Raw genomic sequence first — 21,358 nt, 5'->3', positions numbered from 1 at the left:
ACTGTACCTTTTACTGGTGACAAAAATAAACCAGTAGTATATTTTCAGCAGATTGATTTTTTTTCTTTCTATATATATATATTGATTCCCTACTCAAAGGAGCATATAAATTTGAACCACAGCTTGCTCACGTAACTCTAAACTCCGACGCACAATTTAAAAGATATTGTATTTTGCTCCCACAATTTCATTTTATACCCAAATTCATATTGATCATAATAAATCTAGACATATATATTTATATAACATATAATTAAATCATAGATAAATCTACATCGAGTGAGAAACCAAATGAGAAAATGCTAAGGCTCGAAAATAAAATCTTACACGTCACTAACTTTTTTAAGTTTCTTTTTAAATTCAAAGATGGATCAACTTTTTTAAGTTTTTTTTTAAATTCAAAGATGGATCATAAAATGTTGGACACGGAAAAAAATATTTTTTTAGACTGATTGTAGCAATCGATTGCTTGCTGCCGGGTGTGACCCCACAAAAGTGCAGGTACCATGCCCTGACGACACATGTTGGCTTCGTTCATTATAACCTTGCTCCTTTTGCATATGCATTCATACCAAAAAAGTGGACAGTTTCACAAGGAGAGCTACCGGGATAGGCTTCAGATGCATCAGTACTTCCCTGTGCGGTACAGTCCCATGCCCTTCAAGTTTTTTTACGTGGTATTTAAATTGAGAAAATTTTTAGGAGAAGTATCACGTTAAATATTTTGACCGGATGTTGGAAGGGGTTTTCGGACACAAATGAAAAAACGAATTTCACGGCTAGCCTCGAAACTGCGAGACGAATCTTTTGAGCCTAATTAATCTATCATTAGCACATGCTAGTTACTGTAGCACTTATGGCTAATCATGTGCTAATTAGACTCAAAAGATTCGTCTCAAGATTTCTTTCATAACTGTGCAATTAGTTTTTTATCTATGGTTAGTATTTTATTTAGGTGTCCAAAAATTTGATATGATGTTTTTGGAAAAATATTTTAGGAACTGAACAACGCCTTAATTGTGGCTGTACATAATGAAAATGCCAGCCTGGGTAGCTTTCGTTATTACTCGTGACCTTGCAGATACATATGTGAGGCATTGTACCGTGTGGTATGTTGTGACAAAAACTACACTGTTGATCTTAACGTCTTCTGCTGATCTGCTCAGCACTAGAAGAACTTCCAAGTTGACTACGAAATAGAATGTGTATACTGGGCATAGGATGGAGTATACGCGTGTATTTAATCTTTGAGCTTTTTTTTCATTCTTGAGAAGATACTACTGTTTTGCGTGTAAAATTTGGTATATTCTAATATCTAAGATACCAAAAAATATCAAATTTTACATATAAAACAGTGATACCTTCTGATACTTGCTTAAAAGATGGTAAAATTGTTCTTATGAGGTACCACTGTTTTCTATGTACTAGAAGATATCAAATTTTATATAGAAAACAGTGGTATCTCATGATATCTCTTTTAAGTATGAAAAAAATGCTCTAATAATCTTTGTTATACATGCACCAGTGCAGCAATCGACTCACAGCTTAATTAGTTGAAGTATATACTTCAGCTTTCCGTGCTTGGGTGTATCTTGTCTTTAGTTCAACCCGTGAATCAACAAATCCCAGTAACTCTTGCCATTTAGTAGATTAGGAAGACAATAATGACAATAAGTAATACCACGCCAAACTTCTGCAGCGCTTTTGCATCCTATACCTAAATATTATCATAAAATATTGCTAGATTATATTTAAGGGTTTTTTTACCATTCTTGAAAAATATCTTGAAGTATCAAAAATTTTAGTATGGTATCTTAATGTACCAAAATTTTACGCTAAAAAATATGTTCCTCGAGATATTTTTTTAAAAATGTTAAAAAAGCTCTAAATCTAAACAACAAATTAAGAAGGTACACAGCATGCCTATATCAGCAGATTGGCATCGTGGTAAAATAAAGGGAAATTTGTAAGGATGTCATTATAATTTTACAAAATTAGATAGATGATATGCTGACCCACATGTCATTGACTCCTATGGGTCCAACGTGTCATTGAGATACCAATAGCATATCTTCAACTTTACAAAATTATAATGGCACATTTGCGAATTTTCAATAAATAAATGTGTGTGATAGATTGATACGTAGTAGCAATGAAATAATTCGTATAGTAAGAAATAGGTCAACTGAAACCGGAGTTCTTCTAATTCAGTGCGGAAAAAGTTAAAAATAATTCTAGAGTAATAGTGAAAGCCTGAATCTTTTCTTGTAATACGGTTGTTTGCTATACGTTTCGATTAGTATGGTCCATGCATAGGTCAAAAGATTTGCGATGAGATTATGATAATTACACCGACATATAGGCAGACACAACTGAAATAATGTGTCAGAACCAACCTCTTGTGATTTACTAAAACTTTAATTCATCGCCGTCCCTTTTTATTTTTATGAATTGAATTCCGAAATTTTTAACTAATAGGTCGCCAGTTGTACTTAGTTGCATGATTTTTCTTTCAAATTAACATAAAGAATCCTTAATATGATACGATATGGTTTTGAGGATGCAATCTACACCTGTAGAATCTATCACGTTAACGTACCAAGCTAACGCTACAGTGATATATTTAAATCCTTTTGCAAACTAAACAAATAAAATATAATATATTTTAACAATCAACAATGAAATTGATTTAGGGTGCATTTTGAAAGAGATAAAAAGGGTGAAAACTTTTTTCGATTCCCGTTTATGCATGTTCCAAACTGGTAATGGTGTACTCAAAGCCCATCGATGTCCAAGGCCATTTAATCTCATCGATCTCAAAGGCCATTTAATCTCGTGGCTTTTCACCATCGATCTCATTAACTAGTACCTCCGTCCCATAATAACTTCATTTTTCTTTTTTCCGTGGTCAACGTTTGATCATTTGTCTTATTTGAAAATTTTTTACGATTAATATTTTTATTATTAGTAGATGATAAAATATGAATAATACTTTATATGTGATTAGTATTTTTAAGTTTTTGTACAAATTCTTTAAATAAGATAAATGGTCAAACGTTGGACACGAAAAATAAAAAATAAGATTATTATGGGACGGAGGCCAGTATCAGCCACAAGGATGGATTCCAAATATACGATTTGAACTTTATATCCGGTACTGCTTTCCCCAGTCAAAATTGGTTTCACGTTTGGGAAGCAGACGCCAATGCACCAATGACTCAATTCGTCCTCATCTGGTCCTATAAATTTTTTAGGAGTGAAAGTAATGCTGATCCTCGTAACAAAAATTTGCTTTCCCATCGGTTTAATCCGTCATTGCATATGCTTCACGTCCATTACACACGGGTAATTTATCGGAATTACCCGTTTAGGGTGCAGTCCATTCCTGATTTTTATCGGAATAACAAATTATTTGCTGCTCTTCTGCCTATTTAATATGTAATGTTTGCTATTCTGACCAAACTGCATGTTCTATGTTATCAATTTCTGATTTACAGAACTGAATCCGATTGTTTAGTGGTAATCACTGGTACAAAAACACTCATCTATGGCACTTCATAATGGTCATCTGTGCCGGATAAGGACCCAAGACTAAATCCCCGGTAGTGAAGGAAGGATTTGAATTCACATTCGGTAGGAATTCAAATTAAATCAATATAAAATTATCTTTCAAAAATAGTCGAATTGTGCTTAAATAAAAGTATGGATTTTTAATGTCATGTGCAAACAAGTTTTACTTAAAGTGGAGTTATGATATAAAGATATGAATTTTTGGAAGTTGAATAGTAGCTGGTAGGTTATTTACATATATGAAGTGGATTTATAGTCTAAAGAACATAAGCCATTTAAAAAATTGAAACATAGGTTAGTATATATTTACTAAATAGGTTATATACATAAAGGTTATAAACCTTTGAAAATTAAATTATAAGTTAATTTATTATATTAGTATACACTGTTTTGAAAATAAAATAAAAGAAGACAAGCAAAGTGTCTGAAGGCCTTTCGGCTTGGCTACCGTGGCGGCCAGCCCAGCCCAGCCGAGAATGGGGTGGGGTGGGGGGGGGGGGAGCCCAGAGGCATGGAGACGGCCCACCAAGGCATGGTGGTCCGCAAAACGCCATCAGGTGGCCACGGCGCTGGCGACGCAGCGGCGTCACAGTGATGGGGACGGCGACGAGCGCGCGGCGGCGCGGGGGCGGGGATGGCGTCGCGACGGGCGCGGTGACGGCCGGATGCGACGGCGCGGGGGCGGGGATGGCGTCGCGACGGGCGCGGTGACGGCCGGATGCGACGGCGCGCGGCGAGGTGAGTGCGCCGACTGCGCCGCACGGTGGCGACGGGTGGAGAGGGCGACGCACGCGGCGCTGAAGGCAGTGGCGAAGGCGCGGCATGGGCGCGACACGAGGAGTGGTAGGGCGGCGCGGGGGGGACGCCGCGCGTTCGCCCGGGACGGCCGAGCGGGAGAGAGAGGACGCTCGGTCTCGGTGCGGCGTCGCCGGCCGAGGGCCCGGCGTCTCGGCGCCCTGGTGGCCGGCGGCCGCTCGGCGACCCGGCCGTTGGCCCAGGAGGCAGAGAAACAAAAGATAGTAATTCTTTTTCCAAACCAATTTCAAATTCGAAAATCCGATTCCATATTCGAGAAATGATTTTTTTGGATGATTTCAACCAGTCACAATCATATATTCATTTTGCTTGACTTTAAGTTACATTATCAGAATTTCGGGATGGTGCAATAGGCTCGGTTTGGCCGTCTGTATTGTTGCGAAGGGGGCCGGAACGATGGAGACACATGGAGCTTTTTCTCGAACGCGCAAAAGAATTGCACGTCAATAAATTAGAAAATAAAAAGTGATGATACACGACGCATACGGCCAGACCGGCCTCCAGCAGGGACCTTCAAGAAAAACAACGCAGCGAAGAAAGCCTAGACGCTACAAGCTAATCTCCCAAAAAAACGTCCAAGAGAAAGAAAGGACAAATGAACGAAGAAAGCTTTAACATTGCAAAGTGGTCTCTAACATGCAGCTAACACCAAAAACAATCTCCTATCTGTAATTCCTACCTTTCCTATCAGCATACTTCTCTCTGAACAATCGCTAGCATATCTCTATCTATATATGTTAGTTCAACCAACAAATGCAACATTTTCATATCAGCTCAGTCGAAAATCGTACTCAAACCTATCTACTCTGATCAATGGTGGATGGCTTCGAGGTCAGTCAACCACCACTGCACAACATACTTCAGCAACACTATAAAACGCTAGCTACCTTCTCAGAGCTTAATAATAACATATATTTGCATGCATCACAGCGGCACATCCTATCGCCGTTGGCTTCGCCGTCGTTCCTCCTGCAGGCGATGTCCAAGAGGCAGGCCATGCTGAGGTCGATGTGGTCGCCGTTCACCGCCATGTTCAGGGACAGGCATTGCGCCGCGACTGCGAGCGGTCTCATCGTCGTCAGAGCCGGCGGCGGCGGCCGTGACGACGCTGCCGTGGCGAGAAAGTCCCGGTCGAGCCTGGAGGACCTCCTGAGGATCGAAGCCTCGTCGAACCCCGACACGACGACGGCCGGCGACAAACCACAGCCGGACATGGCGCCGCCGAGCAACTCCTCCAAGGAGAGCGAGCCGCAAACGGTGGTCGCCTTCGCCGCCGACGACAACAGCAATGCCGCCTGCAGCCGTCCTCCGCCGCGTCTCGGCGTCGGCAGCGGCAGCGGCGGCGGCGGCGGCGCGGTGCTCGTCCGGGCTCCGACGGTGAGGGTGAAGGTTAACAGGCTCGCCGTGCTCGTCCCTGCAGCACGCTCGCGAGCCACGAGGGTGACAGACGCGGGTCTGCCGGCGAAACGCGGCTCGTACTGGAGGATCGCCGCCGCCGGTCGTGGCGGCGCCGGCGAGAGGAGCGAGCATTTCTACCAGCGGCCGATCCCGCTGGGGCGGCGGTGCCGTGTGCAACACCTGGAGGAGGGTCCTTCCCAAGCGTGACGTACATGTTCGGTTGAAACGTTGCCTTGGATGCTTAAAGAAACTATTACTAAAATACTGTATAGTATTACATTATATACAGTGGTTTCTTGTTATTAATACACAGCATGTGTGGACTGTAATATGTGACACTAATGGTTGCAATTAACTATATCTCAAATAAAAAATATAAGAAAAATTACAAGGTTGCCATTATAATTTTGCTAAATTAGAAATGTCCTCACTTGCCATTGATTTATATATGTCCTATATGTCAGTGATATACCAATAGCATATGTCTAACTTTACACAACCATAATGACACGGTTGGAAATTTTTCCAAAAATATAACAGCCAAATCTTATATATAGGTAATTTTCACGGCAAATAATTTAATGGCTCCACTATTTTCAATTACAAAGGTGTTTAGTGCGTGGGATGCTCGTGTGGAGTGTGAGTAGGGCTGAAAACGGAGCGAATACAGACGGATAATATACGTACGGTATTTGTTTTCATATTTTTAGGCGGATACGGAAACGGATACGAATATCTCACATACGGAAACAAATACGAATTATCTCGAATACAAATAAGGATCGGATGTTATCGAACACGAATACGAAAACAAATATTTCTCGGAACATAAAAACCAGTCAAACCGTTCGTAAAGACATATACCACCACATATATATAGCTAACTTAATCGAGATAGTGGTCATTTTAGGCCTCATCATAGATTAAACACGTTACATTTAGTTTCATGGGTAACAGATAAGTGACATAAGTTCAACAAATACTGATAGTCTAATAGCACAAAAGCAATTTGTAGTAAATTGATTGATGCTTTGATAGACCAGACCTAGAATCAAGCGGGCTGAATTGATTTTAGGTGTTCGCGGATATCCGCTCATTACAATCTACGGATATCCGTTGGAATATCCGTATCCGTCGTAAACTGTCATACCGTATTTTATTTGTATCTGAAGAAAATTATCCGTATTCATATCCGTATTCGAATTATCCGGGAAATATCCGCTCCGAGCTACATTCATATCCGTTTTTTTCCGGAGCGGACGGAAACTATCCGCTCCGTTTTCAGCCCTAAGTGTGAGTGCCGGGTTTTGCCGAACCATCGAAGATATCCCAAATGGGATTATCAGACTTGCTTAAAAAATTACGGATGAATAGTATGGTGACGTTCGAGGTATTTTTAGTTATCCGATTCGTAACGAACGTTTGAGATTGATTGCTACAGTGGTGATGAACAGTGAATATGCACAGTAGAAGTTTTCTATTTATTACTATTGGTACAGTGTTTTACTGCACAATACTGCAGATTAAGATTCATTTTACTGATTACTTCGATGACTTATGTGAAGAAAGTTAGATAATCTGGATTGCCGATATCCCAAGGGCTTTTGATTGCTTCATAAAAATTCCCTCGTACTGCATATTTTCTCATTGCTTCATGTATAAATTAAATGTTGTCTTTCTTCTTTAAAGTCTAGTAGATTTAGTAGCTGTGTTCTCATCATCTTTAAGTTAGTCTTATTTTGTTACGTTATAGCCAAAAACTTTATGACAACTGGTTGAGTCATGCGTTAGCTGGTTTCTCGGTATGGCGCTGGTTGATATGTAGCATTATTTGGGATGGCATTTGCTGTTATGTACTCTGTCCTCGCATATCGGGCAAAATTGGCCATGTCCTGCATTGTAATTTGTAGGTTTCAGAATAAAAGGAGAAGATAGTCAAGATCCTTGTTTTCTTCCTGCCATAAGTAACCTCTTTCATTTCCAGCACAGGTATCGTATATCACACGATCACTCTTAAGGTACATAACACAGAAAATAGGCATGAGAGGCTTCAGGAATCAGTGAGCAGGGTTTGAGATCTCAGATTGAATTTTCTGATGTTCTGAAAACTCTAGCATAGCGAGGAATCGACCTCCCGCCAAATTGACAGGATATTTTCAAGATCAGAATAAACATCCACTCTTGATCCTGTCCTATCCTTCTTCCCAAAGGCAGGCACAAAAAGTGATCGGGTGCTGCCAGCTGCTCTATGTTTAGACAGCAATCCTCCTCCATGTTTGTATGATTCTATATGTAGTTGAACAATCGTGCGACTTGTAATACTTTACAGGTGAGAAATGGCTCGATCGCGCTATGTTAAGTTTAATTTGTCTGCGTCGTTTTTTTGTTTGAATCGCAGAAGTATATTTAAAGGAGGCGACTAGCTAGGGCCCAAACCTCTGACATCACACACCCTACACGCTATTTGAATGGTACATTTATACCTACTGCACATTGCAGATTGCATGTGACACAAATCGCACACTACTGCCTCGATCGATTGCTTTTCTCTCCTTATATACACGCTATTGCTACTCTCTCTTGTATACTATCATGCTGATGTTTTCAACACTTGACCCTCTCTCCTCTCTCCGCATGTTGACCCACTCAACGTGTAAGGTGGGTTATGCGGATTTAGGGTTGGGGTGTTACCCTAATGCTCGAAATATTGTTAGGGGTCCACCTAAACCTCTTTCTACGCCATTGCATCTTTTAGTATGAAAATTATCCTTCTATATATCTGCAAATGGACAAGACACAAGGGCCTCCACAAACCAATATCAGCTTGAGCTGCTTCAATTTTACCTTGTGAGTTCCAGCTACTCAAACATGTCCTAATATATCTATGAACACAAATGACATATACTGCAACAAGGACTTCGATGTGTCCCAAGAAACACCAGACACTTAAACATGGGAGGCATCTGGAGTAGGCAAGTGCCAAAGTTCAGAAATTTCAGACAGGATTTCCTGAAATTTCCAAATTTTTGCTTTATCGGTGGATAATCCTAGGGAGCAACCCCTGGCCAAAATTGCTAGACAGTTCTCACATTCAAAACCTGTCAACCTTACTGTTTAAATCACATAAGCTTCACCTAGGAGCTCAGTACATCAGCGGTGAGAAGGATAACTGCATTCCTGTTCGTTTCATAAGTAAGAACGGATGATCGTAGCCTGAAACCTAATGAAGAAGAGATTCTTACTCGTCTCAATGAACAAGGAAGAAGTGCTTCAGTGCTGGGTTGATGACTGTGCTCTTTAGAGATGGCACTGGCGGAGGCCATGAAAACAACTGAATTAGGAGGCAGATGCCAGAGCATGTCTTGCACTAAAATTTCAACCAAGCTTGCTTTGGAGATATCTGTATTTTAAACCATTTTAGAAGTTTCAAAATTTCTTGCATTTCACTGTCAAGGAGACAAGAAAGTTTTTCAATGTATTGATAGTAATAAATAGCAGTTTAATTTAGTGTTAATTAATTTGGGTGGAATTCAAACCAAATTAAATACCATACAAACAATGTCATATGGTTTCAGTCCTTTCCAAGAACTTCTCACTATAATAGTAAAAATTAATTTTATTGCGAGAGACTTCTCAAAATAATAGTACAAATTTTCCCATAGTCATTCTTTTACAATCCAATAGGGGACAAAACTAATTAGGAATTGTGTTTCGGTGAGTTATTTTTGGAGTCTCAACATTGATATACCAAGATAAAATGTATGATCACTTCCTTAGGCCGCGTTTGTTCCCCAACATCTAAACCTCATATTCCTTTGTTTTTCGCGCGTACATATCCTAAACTACTAAACAATATTTTTTTGCGAATATTTTTTATAAGAAAGTTGCTTTAAAAATTCAGATTAATCCATATTTATAATTGTTTATAGTTAATAATTAATTAATCATGTAGTAATATTATCATGTTTTCCGCGCCGGTAACTAAGCAAGCTTATGAACACGGCCTTAGTTGTGTTCTTTCCCTCAACAAAGATGAAACACGAAAGATTATCTGACTTTTGGATAATGATTTAATGGTATAAAAGATACAATTAACCATGAAAGTTGAAACTCTAGTTTAGATATGAGATGATAAAGTTCTATATAGAAATTTTTTTACCAAAATTACACAGTTTAATTTGGGTAGCACCTGCAGAAATGCTGAGGAAAAAACTTGGAAAAATCTGCACAAAAGAACACAAACTAATATTCCGATGACCTACCATCTTGGTTTTTTTCGACCTACCATGGCAATACCACACAAATAAACAGGCAGAGTACCTCTTTGTGAAATAGCTCAGCCAGCAGTGGCATGGAGGGTATAGTCCTTTGGGTGATTGCAGAATGGAATATTTGCAAACAAAAATAATTTATGCTTAAAACTTTTATATTCTATTATTGAAAACTTAAATTTTGGCTTAGAAGCATAAGCACAAGCGAAAAGAGAGGGGGAGGGGTGCTTGCTTTATAAAAACTACTGCTAATTATTACAAAGACCATAAGTTACAAATTAATAGTTTGATTAAATCTAGAATACCTTGTATTGCTCAAACTTGTAATCAGATCTCCAAGAACCACGGTAACTTCCATGTTGATTGAATTACGCTCCCATCACCTCACTGCTATTATCTTTGAATGCAATTCACTGTTATTGGGTTTTCACCTGAAGAGGCCGGGGAGACTTTACGACATTATCTATCTTCAAGAAGATACAAGACAACCACATGTGTCACGTATGTCCTGCTTAACATTATGATGATGTGTTCATGATCTTCTTTCATCGACGATAGCAGTGGCCAAAACAGGCCACTTGATATTGGCAACGATGCTTGCCAAAAGCGTATTTGAGAGCAGCAGCTGGACAACACTGCCATGCCATGACTGCTCCCAAATTAAGCCTTCGCTAGTGCTACCAGCCCTGACCTCGTTCGTCTGGCGCCCTTCCCACCAGGAGAGGAAGTTCACATTAGCAATATTCTTCATCAGCAGTAACCGGCTAGTTGTTATAAAACAGGCCCGAAATTGACATCGGAAACTGAATACGGAACAACGACACTGTGGAGTAGTATTGGTTCAGCTATACTTATTACGAGAATGCTCCTCTCCTATCTAGCATATTTATGACGTATCCGACTTATGACAACCCTAACCTAGCGGTCAGAGCAACAAGGAATTAGGTTTGAGCAATTTTACGATACGGTAAATTGCTCATTAAGTTTTTATCGGATGTTCCCGTTATATAATCTTTTGCATTAAAATTTTGTGAACAATTTTATAAATCACTTTCTCGGATGGAAAAAAAATGATCAAATAAATGTTATAGATCTTCATGAGTTATATGCTACTTTGTTATTGATGACTTTTTCAGATGAAATCATTTACTGCTTCAAAATATTATTTAAAGTTTTGAAATTCAAATTTTTAATTGATAAAACAAAGTCAGAAGAAAAAGTACCCAATATAATATCAACAACAACACAATAACATCATCATAGAGCATGATTTTCGAAACATTTAGGGAAAAATCATCCAATTTGGAGTTCATATGAGTGAGATACGCTAGTTTCAATTATTTTCAAATTTTATTTACCCATACGGCTTCTTTAAGTGGCCCATATAAAAAAATTAAATTTTCCATACGGATGCTTAAGTGAGCTGCATACATGGAAAAATAAGCTTATTTTTGTATGTGGCCCTTCTAAGAGACCCGTACGGAAAAATCGATTTTTCCATACGGGCAACTTAAGCAGCCGTATGAAAAAATGACCAGACACCACTAGTTATAATTCGCATGGCAAAAAAAAAGACACCACTAGTTATAATTCGCATGGCAAAAAAAAAGAAGGCCTCGTATGAAAAATCAAAAATCAACTTCTGGAGTAGTGGCACCTTGGAGCGACCGCCGCCATGAATGAAGTGAATGTGGTGACTGCAGCTTGTACCTACCAGCTTGCCACCGAAGAGCTCAGCCCTCGAGGAATGGTGGCACTACCTATCAGTTGCCTTGGCGTACTATGGCTGTGTAGTGTTCGTTTGAGAGGGGGAGAGGGGTAAGTTTATTTATCGGCCGCGGAAAACATAGTAATAGATTAGTATATGATTAATAAATAATTAATTATTAAAAAATATAAAATATATTGATATGATTTTTAAAACAACTTTTCTATAGAAAATTTTTGCAAAAAAATACATCGTTTAACAGTGCAGGAAGCGTGCGCACGGAAAATGAGTGGGATAAGTTAACTTAGGCTGCGTTCGAAATCGACCAAGCAGCAACACTTTTCCCTTATTTTTCGCGAGCGCGCTTCCATTCCCAAGCTGTTAAACAGTGTATTTTTTAAAAAAAGTTTTATATGAAGTTGTTTAAAAAATTAGATTAATCTATTTTTCAAGTTTACAAAAGCTAATACTCAATTAATCATGTGTTAATGACTTTTCGTTTTACGTGCGCTGATTAGACATAGTGACATAGGGTCTGTTTGGTTGCCTGGGTGTCCCTAGCCTGGCTTGTATCTTACATCCAGTTTGTTCTCAGCCTGGCTAAAGTGATCTAGGTTACTCTGTTTGTATTAGGTTGTTCTGGATGATCCGTGATTATGTGTGATTATGTTTGGTTGATTGTATCTCTAAATTCTGCATCCAAAAGATGATGTTTGGTTGGATGTTTAGACCTTAAGTGCAATCACTTCTTTAAAATTTTGAGGTTTCATGTGTGTTAGCACAATGAAAAGTCCTCTAAGTCCTTAGCGAACAAATTGTCAACTGAATTTTATTCTTTTTTTTTTGGCATATATTGATGTATATTTCCCTGTATTCTCATCGTGGTGGTGACAGTAGTGTTTATAATATTTTTGGGTGCCAAAAAATGGCAGATTGATTGATGCCACTGCTAGTATATGTAAGCAATTTTCAGTGAAATGAGATGATTCCATGGCGGTCTATAATAATAGAGTTATGATTCAGAAGTTATTTCAAAAAAGTGTTTAGTGGTACAAATAAACTGAAGCAACCAGCATACACCTGATATGAGCATCAGTTAACCAAAACAATTTATTCGGTCCAGCAAAATAGCATATGGTGTCCAGATGAACTCATATGCAATCCGAACACAAAATAAAATGGTGTTTACAAGTAAAAAGACTTATTTTTCTAGCTTGATTTATTGCAACCAAAAGCCAGAGAAAAAAAGATCGTTCTTTTACCAAGAACCATCAATTCCCCCTCCAAAGAACTCCCATCCTGGACCTTTTCCTGTAAACTCAACCAGCCCAGGAGAAGCATTCACCCCAAGAATAATCCAAAAAGAAAGGCACACATCAAATGCAAGAACAGCGGGACGGTCACCCCCGAGATCCAGACGAAGAAACCACAAGAAACACAGTCACATTGCAGCAACAATCACAATCAAGAACACATACAAGAGCAAAACATCTGAGAGATCTCCTCCACACCCTCCTCAGGAGCAGGTCACCCACCAAGAACAGCAGCACCCGGGATCGGCCACCCCCGCAGCCACACAAAACATCACCTCACCTCCCTCCAAAGAAAGAAAGAAAGAACACACACCAGCCGCCAGCCCGCCGGCCACCAGCCCCTGGTGAAGCAGAAGCTCAAGAATGGCTTCAGATTTGGGAGGTGAGGATGAGCAAAAGGGAGATGAGGAGAGAGAGAAAGGGCGACTGGTGCGGGAGACGAAAGGGCGACCTGCGCGGGAGAAATGGAGGGTGACCGGCGGGTGGCGGAGGACATGGTCTGCAGTCACGGACGGTGGAGGAGGGCGCAGTGAGCCCGACGAGGAGGCGAGACGAGCGCTTGAGGTGAGAGAGAGGTCGACAGCGGCGGCGGTGGGGGAAGGAATGCGGAGTGAGCGAGTGGGGTGGGAGCGGTGACCCCTTCGCCTGGCCTTGCACGCGCGGCTGCAGCGTATGCACACGTGGTGCAACGCGTTGCATCCGGTTGCCCTGGCCGGTCAGGCGAAGCTCGAATCTAGCGTTTCTGCAAGGCCTGGGAGTCATTTTTTTTTTTTGGCATGCGTGGGACCTGGCTGACAAGGAAATTCAGGCAACCAAACAAGAACGAATTGTATGTGCGGATACAGGTCATGCTACATGCAGACAACCAAACAATCCTATAGTCAACTTTAAACGCTGCTTTAGAGGGGGCGGTGAACGCAGCCTATGTCGCCGCCGATGAAACTCGAGAGTGGAAAAGGGCTTGTGTGTTCTGTATTCAGCGAGCCTTGCGTCAGGATTTACGGCACACTCCAATGACAGTCCGTGGGTTGAATCCATTTGGATCCAGAATTTTCCAACCAAAACTACTCCAATTCAAACCATTTTTGAGCACAGTCCAAACTGCTCCAACTCCATCATCAGCTGTCTAGCTCAACCCATTCCCATCCATTAAATCCATTCCTACGACGACGCCACTAGTTATGCTTAGTTTTGGTTGCACAATTTTTCTTTCCATGGATGGTCGTCCTGCTGGCCCAGCACAACATTTGGTAGGGAGCCGACTGCCAAGCAATTTTCAATTAAGGTACCTGACAAATTAATGATTGATGATAGCGAAAATAAGAAATTCCTAAGATTTCTTCTGAATTTTCACCCGAAGTATTAAAATAGGATTACAAAAATATCGGCGTACTCTCTTTCCATAACACAGCTATATATCGCATTGATCTCGCATTGCTCCATTCCATTTCATAGAGCAGATCGATCACAACCATACACCTTTATTTGATAATTAATATCTCAATGAATGGTAAATTTTACCAGATTTGTTTCAGTTAAACAAAAAGTACCTCGAGATACTGGTACCTCACGGTACCAAATTGTTTCTTGTTGTTAGACTAACCATGTCCATCTTGTTCAGCTAGATCTAATGGTGAAAAATGATTTAGTATCGTGATATACTGGTACCTCGAGGTACTTTTGGTAGGACCAGAGTAAAACTCAAATTCTAGGTAAAAATTTAGTACATCGAGATACTTTATCAAGTACCATATAATTTTCCATATTGATATATATCCTGACATTGCCACAGCTACATGCTTTACGATGCCTAACGAAGAGGATATGCCCTTAGAGGAAAATAAAACAGCACAGGATATCACTGCCTCTACAAACTGGCATCAGCTCCAGAGTCCAGACTGAACGACACCAAGTGAAACCCTGCAATTCAAACTTAGATATGGGAGGCATCTGGGATCCACGGTGCTCTAGTTGCTCCACTATACTTCTCATCCTCCGAATCTGTGTGTCGAGCATCCCAGAGAAGTCAGCTGGCAGCTCACTATTCTGGCAAGTATAGAACTGTTGTTTGTCTGTAAGGATAGAACGGTGCTAGATCTCTCTTTCTTCACAAACATAGATACATTCATCGCTACTAAAATACTCTGTCACAAGAAAACTACGCTTCCTTTGAGTCTCAGATGAATAAGCTACTGAATTATTACTGTTACACTCGCACTCAACTCCACAAATAAATACAATAAATCAATGAAACAAGGCGAGCATGGAAATAGATTTTCAAACTGTTGCTAGGATATTGATGTAAACTGTCACACCCGGAGTTTCGTCCTAAGCCTAAATCGTAAAAAGAAATCCGTAAATAACAATTGGCTTAATTAACTCAGGAAAAATCCCTCTAAAAGGAATTAATTCAACTAAATCGAGGCTCGCAAATCGACTAACAGGATTTAAATTTAAACTGCAAAAGTATAAAATTTGGCCAAACAAATTAATTTAAAACTCGGCAGAAGTGGGGTTTTCCTTTTTCCCTCCTTTTTCCTTTCTTTTTCCCTTCCTTCTCAAATTGGGCCGAAGTCCAATTTTCCTCCCTCTCTCTTTTTCCTTTTCGTTTTCTTTTTCTTTTTCTTCCCGGGCCGGCCCAGCCGAGCCGGCCCACTCCCCGCTCGGCCGGCCCAGCCGCGCCGGCCGCTCCCCTCCGCCCGCGTGCGCCCCGCCTGGGCCGCCGCTCGGCCCAGCTCGCCGCGTCGCCCGCGCCGCGAGTCCGTGCCGCCTCCCTCCTCTCTCGCGCGCCACTGACAGGTGGGGCCCACCTGTCAGTGACCGTTTCGGCCGGCCGCGCCCGCGCCGCGTCGGCCGAGTCCGGACTCCGCGCCGTCGCCGCAACCGCCGCCGCCGAGACCGTGTCGTCGCCGACTCGGTCTCCAACCTCCGCCCGCCCTAGCCGGTGCCGCCACCCTATAAATCCCGAGCCGCCGCGCGCCGTCGCTCACTTTCCGCCGTCGCTCGTGTCACCGCCGCACTGCCGCCTCTCGCCGCCGCCGCGCAATCTCGTCGCTAGCCGCCGGTCGCCGCCGCTTTGTTGCGCCACCACCTCCGTCCCGCTGTCACCGTCCACGTCGTCGCCGGTGAGCGTCCCCGCGCCGCGCATTCCTCCGTCGCGTCGTCGCCGTTGCGCCCGGTCGCCTCGCCGCCGCCGATCGATCTCCGCCGCCACCGCCGATCTCCCGCACCCGCCCGCGTCGCCACCTCCGCCTCGGTCTCGCCGACCCGCCCGCGCCCTCGCCGCCGCCGGTGAGCACCCGCACCCTCCTCCCCTCTTTCTCCCCCTTTCCGGCCGACCGCCGCCGAGTCGCGCGCCGTCGCTTGACGAGACCGAAGCTCGCCGCTCCCGCCGGCCGTCGTGGTCGTCGTCGCCTCCGCGTCGCTGACGTCTGGTCGCCGTTGCTTGCGCCCGCGCGTGCCGTGCCGACGCTGCTCGCCAGCCGCCGTCGCCGCTGTTCTGCCGGGTTGCGCCCGTGCGTCGCCGCCCCGGCCGTCGTCGCCGCCGCGCTGTCGCCGCTCGCCGGTCGTCGCCGTCGCCGTCGCGCCGCCGTCGCCGTGCGCCGCCGCCACCGCGTCGCCCGCCGCTCCCGCCGGTCGCCGCCGTCCGCCCGAGCCGCGCTCTGCTCTGCTCCTCTCTGTTCCTCTCTCGCTGACGAGTGGGCCCCACCCGTCAGTCACCCCGCGCCCGCCTCCTCTCTCTCTCCTCCCGTGGGTCCCGCGTGTCAGTCTCTTCCTCCCCCTCTCTCTCACCGACAGGTGGTCCCCACCTGTCAGCCGTCAGCTTCCTCTCTCCTCGCTGACATCAGCAGCCCCATTAATTGCGCAATAATTGATTTAGGACTTTTCTGTTTAGTTAAAAAACCCAGAAAACTTCTAAAATTCATAAGTAATTCATCTAGTCTCCGTTTAGGTCCATTCAAATTTCATTAAATTCATAAAATTACCAAGAATCCATTAAAAATAGTTTCTTTTGCTGTTTCAGTAGAGTTTGTGCCTGTTTTATTTATTTTTGTGCTTTGTCGATTAGATTCGGACCCCGCCGAAGAGCCGGTTTACTTCGAGATCGTCGCCGAAGTTCCCCAAAGGCCAGAGCAAGGCAAGTGACACTCATCCTTGAACATATTGAACCCATTATTGCAAATTCCCCGCTTATTTATTTCAAATATGCATTGTTTTAATTAAAGTACTTACTTTATGCTATTTTCGGGTAAACCTTATTATTATGCCGTTGTTTATCCAACTTTATTCATTGCTGGACCAGAGGTAACTTGACTAGAGTTAGGCCTAGGTTAATGCTTAGCCATGCTTAGAACAAATAGCTCATGGGATCACATATAATTGTGCTTAGTTCTGAATAGCTGAGATAATGATTCACTACCCGGTTCGGGTTAATGTCAACTAAAATATTGATAATGGTGGGCTGTAGGTGCATGGTTTTGAGAGTCGCACCCATGGTGATTAAGGACCGGTTCACGGGAAACCCTGGAAGTAAATAAGTGCTAACCACATGCCGAAATGGGTAAGGTGGGATTTGGAGCATGACTTTGAACTATTTGACGTACCCAGGCAAGGGTAGGCGTGATGGAGTATGGACGGGCAATCGTGGTGTAACGAAAGCTTCTCCTGCTTCCGGATCTACCAAGGCACAAGAGGGTACTGCCCGACTTGGTGTAAAGGAGGGGGTGAAACCTGAAGTGTGGTGCGATCAAATAGAGACGGTTGTGTAACGGGTCCTATCACGGTCTCCTTTCCGGTATGCCGTGGTGGTATGTCGGCGCACGTTCAAGTGTAGTGGAGTCGTGTCTTGTGGGTACAGTAGTACACCTTTGATCAGAGTATAAACTATTCGAATAGCCGTGCCCACGGTTACGGGCGAGCTCCCAGCTTCACTGTGATTAGTGAACCCTAATAACTTGAGTAAATTGGTTATCTCTCGGGACTACTGCAACGTGGTGTAACGTTGAGTAGTGGTTGGGCCTGTTGCAACGTGGTGTAACGTTGGACAGTGTTGTGGTACTTTATAACTGCTTATTTTATTTATGCTTTACTGTTCTTAATTACCTTTATTCTTTAAACTCTGTTATTTATTTAAACTGCTGCTTTATCGCAACTGACCCTAGCCTGTCCTTGCAAATCCCGTTGCATCATTTATTTTCCCCTTGTCCGTGTTACTTGTTGAGTACGGTGGTTTGTACTCAGCCTTGCTTAACTTTCCCAACCCAGAGCTAGAAGTCGAGTCCGATGGAGGTGCTTCTCAGGAGTGAGCTGTTCCGCCGTCGAAGTGTTGCCTGTGGACTGGAGCCGTACCCGCTGGAGCTAGTCTACCCCTTTGTTTTTCTTTCCGCTGCATTTTCGCTAGAATAAGTGTAATTTTCAGTTGTTTCTAAGAACGATAGTTATGTAATCAACATTGTCTTTTTGTGTACCCTGGCTGGTCCTGGACAGGGATTTAATACACAATTATGTTCAGGAATTCGTGTGAGGAATTTCTGGGCGTGACATAAACCTAGCGGGAACACAGACCTCTGGGTACCACTTTTCATGTGCATGAAGCGATGATCTCAATCCCCCCCCCCCCCCCCAAGCCTTGGATGTGTTTGACACAGAGAAAAAAAATGAAAATAGAAAGTTAAAGGAGGTGACCCCTTTGTACGGTTTATGAAATATATGTTAAAGAAAATAGAAAGAGTCCTACTAGATAAATGCATAGAGTCCACTAGAAAACTAGTGAATATATATATATATATATATATATATATGTATATATATATATGCTATTCATAAATATAGTTCAATACATGTGATATATATGCACAATACAAAGTATTGCAGGGAAAACCACAATAAAACACAATTGTCATTGTAGATGATGTCACTATTACAGAAATGGTTTTTCTAACTGGTATCATGTCAATGAAACTACATTGAAACAGCAGCGATAGCAAAAGAAGTGGGTATAGTAACACCAATTAGCAGGGATGATTGGACAGTCGATCCGGTTATATACTGGACCAACCTATCGTCCAGTCTCAATACTGATGTATATTATCTTACATTTCAATAAACATTTCCATAGGAACTCAGATAATGATGCATTTTATATAAACATTGTATAATTGTATTGCATTTTTTGTAATAAACAAATACAAATGTGCTGCATCGGCTTGGCTAAATCGTTCTGTGTTAATAACAGAAACATAAATAGCCATTTTTAGATAATGCCAACCATTGCATAACGTAAATATTTTATGTTGTTAATCTCACAGGAAACACATTTTGTTTTAAAAAAATACAACGGGACTCAGGTAAGCATACAAACTACGAAGTCATAAATACAATTTATAACATGGTAGAAATCCCAATCCAAACATCCCTTCAAATATATAATGTATTTTATCACATTTTTCATCTTGGAGATTCCATGGGTCGTTTTGTTACATTTCCAGACTAATTCCCCTTTTAATGTTCTTTGCAGCTTGAGCCTGTATAATGAGAAAAATCATTTCAAATGTTGATCAAACGAGCAGCAAGAAAGTTAACACTTCAATTGCTGGATTAAACACATATTGCAAAAACATTTTAAATCAACTATATTTTCAACTTTGTTGAATAGTGTTTACCAATAACGACTTTTATTTTGACAGAATCTGAGGAAACTATAAACTAAACCATAAATCATCTTATTGACGGTCCATAAATGGCCTCTGTTCACCGTGGATGTAGCTGTTATAGACTGATTGAACAAAAGATTAAAAGTCACTAAGTGTGTATTTTCCGACAGATCGGTGCTAATGCGAAATTGAATATATTACGATTTAGATACAAACAATTTGAACCATATGGAAACTCAATATTCAAATGGCATATCTAAGTGGGTGTCTCTGCATTTGTTATAAATTCTTCAAAATAATCTATGATTCAACTAAACATATATACATAACCTGGGGAACCACTCAGCTTTCACCACATACATATAGCTTTTCCTAAAAACATAAAAATACAATAATTTATCTTGTCGACAAGGTAACAAATAGTGTTCATAGCCAGCGCTATAGTGCCCACTATAGCGGTAGTGGCCCTATAACGTTACTGCTACGATGTAGCAGGGTGGACATAGCATGCTAGAACTAAGTGGTTGCAATTTAACTTAGCATGCCACTATTGTAGTATGGAGGAATGAGAATGCATGCCCACATTAATAAATAAAAATATTTCCAAGAGCTTTTAGTGGATCAAAATACTCCTATGTTTTCACTCTACACCTCATAGGAATGGAAATTTTTTACTTTAGTTTTCTTATACTTCATTTCTACAGACCAAATGCCTTTTTAAAGAATCCCATCATTTATTATTTTTTTTCTCCAACACGAATAGGCCCTAGGCCCTGATTGTTTGCCCCCCTCTTATTAGATTCTCTCGTTTATCACGCTCACGTATCCTAACTACAAAACGGTGCATTTTTTTAAAAATTTTCTATAGGAAAGTTGTTTTAATAATACGAATTAATCTATTTTTCTATTTTTTTATATTTATTAATTAACTAATCATGTGCGCTGACTAATAAGCCATCTGCCGAACATAGCCTTAAATGTCTCCAAAACAGCATGGAACATTTTATAGCACTAAAACCATTTTCTCTCCAAATAGATACTACCTCTGTCCTGAAATAAGATTATTTTTTAGTTTTTCAATACAATGTTTTGACTCTTCATCTTATTTAAAAATTTTTTGCGATTAATATTTTTATTCTTACCAGATGATAAAACATGAATAGTACTTTATGCGTGACTAATCTTTTTTAAGTTTTTATATAATTTTTTCAAATAAGACGAATGGTTAAAATGTTGGACACGGAAAAACGAAAAATGATATTATTATGGGACGGAGGTAGTAAAGAGCAGTAGAAATGAAGTGTTTGCATCTATTTTGTGTGGGATGAAAATGCAGGGAGGATGTATTTATAGACTACTTGGTGTACATCACGTATTTATTAAGACCTTGCTTCTTTTTTTTTTCAGAAAGAGACCAGAAAATTTTCCATCTAGACCTTATAAAAACATGCATGGTCGTAGTTGTACACCTATGAGTGGGTACTTGAACAGGAAAATATATCCACAGACCTATTATATTATTCCCCAGGAGTATCCTATGCTTATTTTTCTTGAAATGAGATTTCGGAAATTTTAGCACATCGCCCCCGCCCCCCTAACACACACACAAAATCTTTGCACAAAATGATT

The 21,358-nt window shown here is 41.5% G+C and overlaps 1 protein-coding gene across 1 annotated transcript; it reads left to right on the top strand.

Moving 5' to 3' along the window:
- The first annotated feature begins 5,321 nt into the window (after positions 1-5,321).
- On the top strand, positions 5,322-6,176 carry LOC102716278. The gene has a single exon (XM_040529793.1). The coding sequence runs from the start codon at positions 5,365-5,367 to the stop codon at positions 5,989-5,991; it is 627 nt and encodes a 208-aa protein (XP_040385727.1). The 5' UTR covers positions 5,322-5,364; the 3' UTR covers positions 5,992-6,176.
- The last annotated feature ends 15,182 nt before the right edge of the window (positions 6,177-21,358 follow it).

Source organism: Oryza brachyantha, chromosome 12 (assembly GCF_000231095.2).
Source record: "Oryza brachyantha chromosome 12, ObraRS2, whole genome shotgun sequence".
Classification (NCBI taxonomy): Eukaryota; Viridiplantae; Streptophyta; class Magnoliopsida; order Poales; family Poaceae; genus Oryza; species Oryza brachyantha.
This window is presented reverse-complemented; position numbering and strand designations above follow the sequence as displayed.